General features: G+C 38.9%; 1 protein-coding gene across 1 annotated transcript in view; it reads left to right on the top strand.

The window, feature by feature from the left end:
- Positions 1 to 12143, top strand: part of LOC150090810 (uncharacterized) — a 214884-nt gene that overhangs the window by 115106 nt on the left and 87635 nt on the right. The window contains exon 6 of the mRNA XM_090374183.1: positions 4551 to 4813. Within this exon, the coding sequence (XP_090230309.1) occupies positions 4551 to 4813 (263 nt within the window). The remainder of the gene's footprint in view (positions 1 to 4550; positions 4814 to 12143) is intronic.

Below are 12143 nucleotides of genomic sequence, written 5' to 3'. Positions count from 1 at the left end.
ATATTATTCATACTGCATCGAGTGTGACACAGGATAAAGTCACTCGCGTTCAGGCCTTAGGCAGAGGGGTCCATTCAAAAAGTTGGAGACTGTCTCCCGAGCAAGACAGTGGAGCAAGTGGCGCTGTCCCCCGTAAGGCTACCACAAGAGAAGGGCAAGACCATCCAGCCCCACCAACTGGAAGTGCTTCCTGTGCAACTGCGCTAATTTTTTCTTCTTTCTTCCTTCCTGACCACCCAGGAAGGAAGAAAACGCCAACGCATGAAGTGGAGCATTGAAATGAATATGTACATCATGCGAGCATACTCTGAAATAACGAGGTTAGAAACCGATATGACAATGTACAGGTCACGACTACATACCAAGTGGGTGGAATGATACATGGATATTCAGGTCACCGAACAGCAATTAGCAGACCAAAGAAGGACCATTGTCACAAAGGACCTAATAGTTCCTACAATCTTGGAAAAATCAAGCAGGATGTCAGCGATCAACTACAAAGCACAAAGAATATGGTCAATGCATTTTGTCTTCTATATAAGTCATAGATCAGTCCAATAATCTTCTTGCATCCGGTTTTCTCACGCAATGGGAACATTTCTCTCCAGATTACTCTATCAAATGCCTTCTCATTATCCCCAATAGACACATAGGTTTCTTCCCATGTTATACATTTTCTCACCCAACACTCTCAGTGTTCTGATAACATCTCTCGTTGATCTGCCTCTGCAAAACCCACACTGTGAGTCATCCAGAAATTGTTCAATATGACTCTCCATAAGAACTTTGATAATTTTCAGCAGAATCTTGGATGATTGGGTAATAAGACATAGTCTTGGCATACTGTTGGTGTCATCTTCTTGGGTATGGGGATAATGATTGATGTGCAGAAATCCTCCAGCCAATGCTTATCCCTGTATCTCATCTTTATAAGTTCAAATAAGGCTTTCTTCAGATTTTCTCTACTGTATTTTAAAAGCACTGCAGGTATGTTGTCAATTTCTGGTGCTTTGTTATTGCTAAAGGACTTTAAAACTGTGTTGAATTCATCTTTAGATAAATCCTCCTCCATGTTTTCTTGTTCTTGAAGTGCCATATTCCTCCATGTGTATGTGATTGAATCGTCATAAAATTCTTCAACGTATCTCCTCCATCTTTCCTTTTGTTCTTCACAGTTCAGTACTATCATTAGCTTTTCATCTTGCATTGCTCTCGTTTGGATTCCGCTACTCTTTCTCGTTTATTCTCTGATTTTTCTATGTGCCAAGTCCATCCGACGTTATTGTTTGAGTGTTTCAATCTCTTGACAGTTCTCTTCCCACCACTGTTCTTTAGCCTTCCTACATTCCCTACCAATTTCATTCTTCAATCTATGATAGTTCCTTTGATCATCGTCATTTTTTGGCCTTTCAGTCTCCTCCTATCATCCATTTTCTGCAGTAAAATATCTGCGATCCAATGCTTCCTTTTAATATTTTCCACTCTTACCCAGAGCCACCGATGCAAGTCATCATCTTGATTAAAGACCGATTTTGCTCTAGATCGTTAGTAGTCTCCTCAGTAGTGATAACATTGGTCAGATCTTGAAACACATTTTTTGCACTCTCCTGTCTAAATTTCTCAACATTCCATATAATGAATGATTTTCTTTTATCAAGTGCTTCAATTTTAGTTCCATATTCATCGTCATGAATGAGTGGTCTGAATCTCCCTGATAAAACATTGCTTTCTTCACTTGATTACAGTATCTCTGTTTAACTAAGATGTAATCAATTTTGTACCTTCATGAGTCGCCATGATTCTTCCTGTATATCTTCTTCAGAGTGTGCCTTAAACCATATATTTGCTACCATTAGTAGCAAATACTTGGTTTACTCCCTTCTGTACAAAACTCCAGTAAGCGTTGCCCTCTTGTGTTTCTCACACCCAAACCAAAATTCCCTACAATCTTTTCTTCCCTTCTCTCTCCAACTACCACATTGCAATCCCCCCATAATTATCACGTTGTGTCTTGTTCTGGTTTTCCATATTAATTCTTCCAATTGTTCACATGTCTCCTCAACTAATTCATCAGCACTATTTGAGTTTGGCATATAAACATATAATTACCATGTCGACTGGATTTGCCACAAATCTGACCATGATAGGTCTATGTCCCAAGGATCCCACATCTACTAGTGCTCTCGTGAATCTTCTTGTCATAATTATTGCCACATCCCCCGGTCTGCCACTACTTTCAGAGTGCACAACTTTATAGTCTCCACTTACAAATTCACCTACTTCAATCCATCTTGTCTCCACCACTCCAAGCACATCGATACTATTCCTGTGCATTTCTCTTTTGACACTCTCCAGCTTATTGTACATAGAAAACTAGTATTATATGGTAGATATATGACTTTAATGAGTACAATGTACAGAGAAAGAGAAAGGCACCTGAGGTGAATGGGATCTATTTAATTATATTAAGGGAGGTAGCAAAGGAGATAAGAAAATAATTATGACAGAATCTTTGGATTCAGGGAGGTCCCTGTGGACTGAAGATGCTCAAATATATTCTCATTTCACAAGGGGGTATCAAAGGGCGACACGAGTAATTACGGACCTGTTAGTTTAACTTCTCTTCGAGGGAAAATGATGGAGTCACTGGTTAAAGAAGTAATGCAGGATCATCTAGACAAGACTGCAATTGTAGTTCAGACACTGCATAGGATTGTTAAGGAGAAATCTTGTATGTCTGTCCAGTTTGATTGGATACTACGATGTCATCACAAAGGAACTGAATGCAAAAAATAATTTTGATATTATATACTTGGATTTCAGGAAAGCTTTTAATACTGTTGCACACTATTAAAAGCTTTCCTGATGATTGCTGTAAAATTTTGAGCAGTGTGGCATTAAGGGCATGGTGCTGCCATGGATAATCATGGATACTGCTCTTTACAGACTAATGTTATTAGTGGAGTCCCCCGGGGTTTGGTGTTGGGCTTTTGGCCCATTGTTGTTTCTATATTTATCAATGATCTGGATGAAAGTATATCAGGCTTAATGTTCAAGTTTGCAGATGATGCAAAGGTTGGCTGGATTGTTAATGATAGTAAAAACAGTACGCTACTGCAACAGGATCTAGAAAAGTTGGGCAGATGGGTTGAGAAGCAACTGAAGTTTAACATTGACAAATGCAAAGTACTGCAAATGGGTAGCAGTAACCCCAGAGAAATGTAACGACTGTGTGTTGTTACATTCGAGGTAGTAGAGAACGAAAGAGACCTGGGGATAATAGTGCAGTATGAAGTTTTCTGAGCAGTGCTGGCAGGCTGCCTGAGGAGGTCATGGGATCTTGTAAATGATATACAGGAATTTTTCTAGCAAGGATAAGGAGGTGATTATCTGCTTGTATAAATCAATGGTCAGGCCACATCTTGAGTACTGCATACAGGTCTGGAGGCCTCATTTCAGGAAGGATGTAGAGTTGCTAGAATGAGAAGGGCAGAGAAGGGCAACAAGACTGGCGAGGGGAATAGAGGAGGTGCTCTTTTGAAGAAAAGCTCAAGTTCTGCAAATTGCAGCATCTGGAGACTAGGCACCTGCAAGGTGATCTGATTGAGGTTTATAAGGCCTTGAATGGATTGAGCAGGCTCAATGCTGATGGGATTCTTTCTCTTTGCTCAGATTACAAACCTGAGGGGGGCATAAACTGAAATTGAGGAAAGACAGTTAAAGAATAGATGTGCAGAATTTGCCTTTAGCCAGCGGGTAGTTGATTGCCGGAACAATCTTCCAACTGTTGTGTTTTGGAAGTGGATAAATGTTTGGAGCAAATGGATGGGTGAAATGAGAAGTTTTTGGGTTTTTTTTTTGTCTGATGCCGTATAAGCATCAGACCTTTCTTTCATCATATGCCTCTTCTAATGCTAATGCTAAAGAAAAAGTCTCTAGATACAATCATGCATTTTGTCTTTACTGGAATGTGCATCACCATATATTAACTACTTCTGATGTTATCATTCCAGTGCATAGGTTATATATGGATCCACAGATTCTCTTACTTCCATGTTTTCAGAAATGCACTTTTTTATTTTATTTTATTAATTCTGTCACATACCTCAGCAGATAGTTACCATTATCGCTATGCTGTAATTTCTGTACATATTTTACCTTATACACTTTGTAAGAGTACAGTTAAAACTGGGAAATTACCATATGCACACAAACTAATAGGATTCTGGGTTCTGTGGACATACATCACAAGTTAGACATTGTAATTCATGCTCAACCTTTTCCTCCAACAGAGATTACAGATATCCACCTAACTTGAAGTAATTCCTAAGTTATATCTATTGCCTTTCTTTCAGCATGTGGATTTTCCTTTGTTTTGTAGTGTTTATGAAATTTATTTTTGAAGTAATTTTTCTTTATTTTCAAAACAATGTTTTCCAGTTATCTAAAAAGAAAAAAATTCCTGGTCTTCCAATTTTTTTTATAAATATTTTATTAAAAATATATCACATAGGTATTGATTTAAATTCCTAATTATCATTTTTCCACAGGCATGTTTCAAGCACCATTAATCTCAACTCTTTCATCAAGTCATCCTCCCCTTACTGTGAATACCCTGCCTCCTGTAAACAGAACTGGTCGTTTAAATCTGTCTCAACAATCACCTTTACCCCTCCAACCAAGTCCGCCAGCTCCATTGCTTACCAACAGTAATAGTTCTCCTTCCCCTGGAGCAAAAGGTGCTTCTTCTCCTACTCATCATCATAGTCAGCAGTCTCAACAACAGCCATTCAACATGCAGTCTGTATCACAGGTGGGAATTTTTTCTCAATTTCTGCAGTTATTATTATATATAATCAAGAGGTCATTTATCAGAATATATCATCATAATTGCCAAGCTATTCCATGATAAATAATATAAAAATCTATTTTTTTGTATGTATGAATGTTTGCAATTGTTTTATTATAGAAAAAAGTCACCTACCAGTGTAGGTTTGATTAACAGCCTCAGTGAAAAGCTTAGAAAATATGCTTCCCTCAGTGACAGGATCGCAGCTAAATGCAATTATAGCTCTCTACAATCAATGTCATGTTGGAAATTCATTATACTATGGAGGTTACAGTTTAAAGCAGTTAACAGGAGCATATAATATCAATATATATATTTTGGGTATTTTATTTATGTCTAAAAGAATTATTAATAATTAGTTAGTATTAGTATGAATAGTGGAAAATGATGAAAGAAAGCAAGTCTACACAGCATCAGCCATCTCTTTATCCATAGCAGTAACTTTCCCTTAATGTGACACTGCTACAATTTGTACAGCAGTATCAAAAGATTTCCTGATATCCAAGTATAAGGTATCAAAATTATTTTTTGCATCCAATTCCTTTGTCTGCACATAGTACCCAATCAAATTGGTCAGATAAGATCTGTCCTTAACAAACCCATGCTGTGACTGAAGTATAACTGCACTCCTGTCTGGATAGTCCTGCATTACTTCTTTAACCAGTGACCCCATTATTTTTCTTTGAACAGAAGTTAAATTACATGTCACCCTTTGATCCCCCCCTTTGTGAATTGGGGATACATTCACACATTTTAACTTCATCAATTTCTCTTCTACTTTCTTCTCAGCTTTCATAAAATTGTTAAACTCCTTGTTAGAGTTTGATAAACTTCGGTCATAGTACACCAGTTCATGTATTCTCTTTGTGTGTGTGTGTGTGTGTGTGTGTGTGTGTGTGTGTGTGTGTGTGTGTGTGTGTGTGTGTGTGTGTGTGTGTGTGTGTGTGTGTGTGTTTACCTGGTTTGTAAAACCTAGAATAACTAGAATTTCATCATATTCCTTCACCTGAGATCAAGTTAACTCACAGAAACAAATTTGTTTATTTTGAAGAACCCCATTACGTATGACTACTATGATTTACTTTTAAACACTACATCTTGAGAATCATTACTGAATGTAATACTTACATCAAAACTTATTCCTGAAAATACCTAAAGTATAATACAAAAGAAAAAAGGCACATGATGCAAGAAAGCAAGCTTATATAGCATCAGCCAAAAAAAAAAAAAAAAAAACCTTATTTCACCCATCCATTGGCTCCAAATGTTTGTAAAGTTCTGCCTTGAATCTATTTAAGCTATCAACTTCTACAATGACAGATGGAAGTTTGTTGCAGCAATCAACCACCCGCTGGCTAAAGGCAGACTTCCGCACATCTATCCTACAACCGTTTTTCCTCAATTTGAATTTATGCCCTCTCAGGAGATTATTCTGAGCAAGAGGAAGAATCCCATCTGCATTGAGCATGCTCAAACCATTCAAGGCTTTATACACCTCAATCAGATCACCTCGCAGGTGCCTAGTCTCCAGACACTGTAATTTGCAAAACTTAAGCTTTTCTTCATAAGAGCACCCCTTTGTTTCATTCACTAATCTTGTTGCCCTACTCTGTACTCGTTCCAACAGCTCTACAACCTTCTTAAAAAGAGGTCTCCAGACCTGTATGCAATACTGAAGGTGTGGCCTGACCATTGCCTTATACAAGGGGATAATCGCCTCCTTATCCCTGCTAGAAAAATTCTTATATATCATTGACAAAACACCATCAGCTATTCTTGCAGACCATCTGCACTGCTCAGAAAACTTCATATCTGCCTGCACAATTACCCCCAGGTCCTTTTCATTCTCTACCACTGTCAGTGTGGTACCACAGAGTTCATACATTACTCTGGGATTACTGCTTCCCATATGTAGTACTTTACATTTGTCAATGTTAAACTTCATTTGCCACCTCTCAACCCATCTGCTCAACTTTTCTAGATCCTGTTGCAGCAGTGTACTGCCATTAGTGTCATTAACAACCCTGCCAACCTTCGTATCATCTGTAAACTTGGACAGTAAGCCTGATATACCATCATCAATATCATTTATAAATACAGAAAACAACAGCTAATGCGCCAATAAAACCCAAGAACCAACCAACCAGAAAACAACAATGGACTCAACACTGAACCCCGAGGGACTCCACTAATAACATTAGTCCACGAAGAGCAGTGTCCATTGATTACCACTCTCTGTCTTCTCCCACTCAACCATCCCTTTATCCATAGCAGCAATTTGCCTCCAATGCCAAACTGCTCCAATTTGTGCAGTTCCATGTGCAACAGTATCAAAGGCCTTTCTAAGATTCAAATATATGATATCAGAGTTATTCTTTGCATCCAGTTCTATTGTGACTACATCATAGTATCCAATCAAATTTGTCAGACAAGACTTCCCCTTAATAAACCCATTCTGTGTCCGAGCTATAACTGAAGTCTTGTCTAGATGATCCTGCAATGCTTCTTTAACCAGTGCCTCCATTAATTTCCCTGGAACAGAAGTTAAACTAACAGGTCTGTAATTACCTGTGTCTCCCTTTGATCCTCCTTTGTGGATTGGAGTCACATTTGCACATCTCCAGTCCATGGGTACCTCCCTTGAGTCCAGGGAAGCTCTCATAATTATGGCTAAGGGTTTGCTTACTTCCTTTGCCACCTCCTTTAATATAACTGGATAGATTCCACACCCCCCCCAGGTGCCTTTCTTATGTTTAACTTCAACAATTTCTCCTCCACTTTACTCTCAGTTATTACAAGATTATCTAGCTTACTGCCAGAGTTGAATACACCTCTGGCATTGCCCTCCCTGAATAACTCCTCATGTGAGCAGGATCAACAGTTGAACCTTCGATATCAAGTGTACCAATCTGATTCATTCCCTTCCTTCTAGAGTTTACATAAGTAAAGAACTCTTTGCTGTTTTTCTTTGCCAAAGATTTTTCGTAATCTGCTTTCACCTGCCTAATCTCCTTTGTAACTTGGTTACAGACCAGCTTATATCTATCATAGGCTTCTGTGTCACATTTTAATTTATATCTATCCCATGCATTTTTCTTCTCTGTCACATGTCTGATTAGTTCATCTGACATCCATTTAGGCCTAAATCTTGAACATACAACAATATTTCTTTGTTGGTATGAAAAGCCTAGTAGCTTCCAAGATTAATTATTTGAATGCTTCCCATTTTGAATTTGCTGTTGGTAACATCATCAGTTGGTCCCACCATATAGAATTTAAATACTGTCTCAGACCACCGTAGTCACCTTTATAAAACAAAAACCCTTCCCTTTACCCTTGATGGTAGTTACCTCTTTGAGTAAATCCCACTTCAGCACACTGTGATCACTGCCACCTAATGGTTCCTTTATCTGCAGATTGCTCATGCATGAACAATCACTACTGATAATCAGATCAAGAGTATTACTCCCTCTAGTTGCCTCCCGAACATGCTGTTGTAGAAAACAATCATCCAATAAATCCACAAAAGCCTTGTGCTAGTGTGTGAGTGACCAACCCACAAATTCCAGTCAATATCTGGGAAATTAAAATCCCCCATTATAAGACACTCTAATTTACTGACCCACCCTATGTCTCTGCGCAATTGCTCATTATACTCATCAGATACAATAGGTATATAACACACGTACTCTAATTTTTCCTTTCCCAGTGCTTATGTCACACCAAACAGACTCAACATTGCATTGTCCACCCACATCAATTGGATGCACTTTCTTAGATTTTATGTTTCTTAACTAACAGCATAACCCCTCCTCCCTTCCTGTCCTGTCTATCCTTTCTGTACACATTGTACTCCCCAAATTCCAGTTTCTGCACTGCTTATGTCTGTGTGACACCATGTCTCTGATATCTCAACAATATCTGCCTTTGATGTCTTGACTAGCACATCAAGCTCATCGAATTTATTAACTATACTCCAAGCATTGGTGTACATGCAAGTATACATGCACCTGTTTCTACTCTTAGTTACCCTAACCCAGCCCATGTATTTACTTGTTCCACTATGACTCCCAGCTGTCCTGGAAATTCCCATTGCCTTGCTTTCCAGGCTGCTGTTCAATTGCATTTCAATAGAAGTAGTGCAAGAATCACTTTTACCTCTGCCAGCAGCTACTGTTAATCTTTTAGTCTGTGTATTCTCCAAGCTAGCAGTTTTCCGACCCACCTAACTCTGCCTCAATAGCATCAGCAAATATTCTTGCACTCTTTCTATTTAAGTGTATCCCATCCCTGTAGAAGCAGTCTCCTGTTAACAAGCACAGACCAGACTGAGAAAAATTCTACCCCTTGAGCCTTGCACAATCTCTGCAGGGCCTAATTGATCAAGGCTCTCATCATATACTCCCTCCTATCATGTCTGGGCAGAATTGCAAACACTTTAAAATCAACCCTAACTCGCGGCTTTTTTTCAGCATTGTCTTGTACTTGTTAAGTAATTCTGCTGGTCTCCTACTCTTAATATCATTAGGGCCAATGTGTACAACAGTATCACCCTTTGTGCCCTTAAAGGATGATATCTGCCCTACAACGTCATCAACCTTTGCTCCTATCAGATACCCTGGTTTTGTTCCATCTATCCTTTTTGCACAATATGTTCCCCGTTTCCCTGACAATAGAGTCACCTACAACAACTAGTTCCTTTGGGACCAGCGCATTCTGCCTTGGGGGTTGCCACTGTGTTGCGTGATGTTCAAGTTTAAGCTCTGGCATTGATGTAGGCAGCTGAGAGCTTGATGGGCCCCTCAATTTAAATCTTTCGAGGGCATCTACCCTGTCCTTCAAGCTCCCATATAAGCCCATAACAATGCCGAGTTGGCGCCTGATTTCCTCACACTCCTTACATCATTACACACAAAGACATTCCACTTCGCAATATCATGTTCCATTCCTGATTGCTCCAAAAACATCAAACAAGCAGTGCATTTCAATAGACTATGATTCAGAGGACAACTGCCCACCCCCTCAGTTCTCCCCTGAGTCACAGCACTTCCAGTAGTTTGAGCCTTTTCCTTTGCTGCTCTGGTCTGAGTCATGATTTCTATTCAAGTTCAATAAAATTTCAATACAAAATATAACCCTAAACCTATATCCCAATGCAGTTATAACATATGTATTTCGGTACCGAAATACATATATGTATTTTGGTATCGAATATTATCCCCGAGTTACGTTATATGACTTTCTTATCCTCTGTCAACTTATATGTATTAATTTATGATGTTATGTTTGTAATAACTATGTCGCTATATTTATTTAGTTAAAAAAATACAATTCAATTGACAATGAAATATAATAAGATTAATAAATTTTACTGATTAATTGATACTACTATACTCACTATCTAGTTTTCCGTTAAACCTTACGCTAGCACACGTTGTATCTTATAACAATGGCGGCAAGTTATGAACGGTTAATCTCGGACACTAAGTATTATTTACTTTCCAAATCGTGCTATCTAAATTCAAAATAAACCACGGAGCTTGACTAGGTCTATAAGCTACTTATAGAAAATAATTTAATCTAACAATTAAGTCAATAAAGCGGCTAAGTATAATTAAAAACTTTTCGTTCGTGGGAGCTGCAAAACCTGTCCCCACGTGGATTTGATACCCTTACCGATACTAAGTAATAACCTACAAAATCTCTATCTAAATTCAATTTAAACTAAATTATTGTTACTAGGAATATAATGCAACTCTAAAAAATAAATTAATATACCAATTTAAGTCAATAAAAAAGCAAAAACATCTCTATTTGCTGGAGCCGTGAAAACTTCGCCTGTTCACATGTACTCTCGCAACTACTCTCCAGCCTTTTGCCCCTTGCATTCCCCCCCCCCCATCACCTCCTCAAGAACTGTTGGTCCCATCATTAGCATAACATTAGTAGAGCCATTTGATGCAAGAAAGCAAGCTTATGCAGCATTAGCCAAAAAAATTAAAGTAAAATAAATAAATAAAAAATAACCACTTCCACTTCACCCCTCTGTTCGTTCGAAATACCTGTCCAGCCGAGCCTTAAACTTATGACAAGGGATGGAAGTCTGTTCCACCTACCAACCACCCGCTGGCTAAAGGCAAATTTCCGCACATCTATCCTACATCTGTCTTTCCTCAATTTGAATTTCTGCCCTCTCAGGTGATTATTCTGAGCAAGAGGAAGAATCCCATCAGCATTGAGCATGCTCAAACCATTCAAGCCTTTGTACACCTCTATCAGATCACCTCGCTGCTGTCTGGTCTCCAGACACTGTAATTCGCAAAACTTAAGCCTTTCTTCGTAAGAGCACCCCTTTGTTCCATTCACTAATCTTGTTGCCCTTCTCTGTACTCATTCCAGCAGCTCTACATGCTTCTTGAAATGAGGTCTCCAGGCCTGTATACAGTACTCTAGGTGTGGCCTGACCATTGCCTTATACAAGGGAATAATCACCTCCTTATCCCTGCTAGAAAAATTCCTATATATCATTGACAATACACCATGAGCTACTCTTGCAGCCCATCTGCACTGCTCAGAGAACTTCATATCTACCTGCACAACCACCCCCAGGTCCCTTTCATTCTCTACCACTGTCAGTGTAGTACCACAGAGTTGATACGTTGCTCTGGGGTTGCTGTTTCCCATATGTAGTACTTTACATTTGTCAATGTTAAACTTCATTTGCCACCTCTCAGCCCATCTACTCAACCTTTCCAGATCCTGTTGCAGCAGCATAGTGTCAGTAGTGTCCTTGACAACCCTGCCAACCTTCGTATTGTCTGCAAACTTGGACATTAAGCTTGATATACCATCATCAATATCATTTATAAATACAGAAAACAATAATGGACCCAATAGGGACTCCACTAATAACATTAGTCCACGATAAGCAGTGTCCATTGATTACCACTCTCTGTCTTCTCCCCCTCAACCACCCCTTTATCCATAGCAGCAATTTGCCTCCAATGCCACACTGCTCCAATTTGTGCAGCAGTCTACCATGTGCAACAGTATCAAAAGCCTTTCTAAGATCCAAGTATATAATATATCAAAGTTATTCCCTGCATCCAATTCTTTTGTTACTGCATCATAGTATCCAATCAAATTGGTCAGGCAAGACTTCCCCTTAACAAAACCATGCTGTGTCTGAGCTATAACTGAAGTCTTGTCTAGATGAACATGCAGTGCTTCTTTAACCAGTGCCTCCATTAATTTTCCGGGAACAGAAGTTAAACTCACAGGTCTATAATTACTT

Source organism: Mastigoproctus giganteus, chromosome 1 (genome assembly GCF_048544385.1).
Source record: "Mastigoproctus giganteus isolate SK-2022 chromosome 1, ASM4854438v1, whole genome shotgun sequence".
Classification (NCBI taxonomy): Eukaryota; Metazoa; Arthropoda; class Arachnida; order Uropygi; family Thelyphonidae; genus Mastigoproctus; species Mastigoproctus giganteus.
Note: the sequence above shows the minus strand (reverse complement) of the source record. Positions and strands in the feature narration are given on the sequence as shown.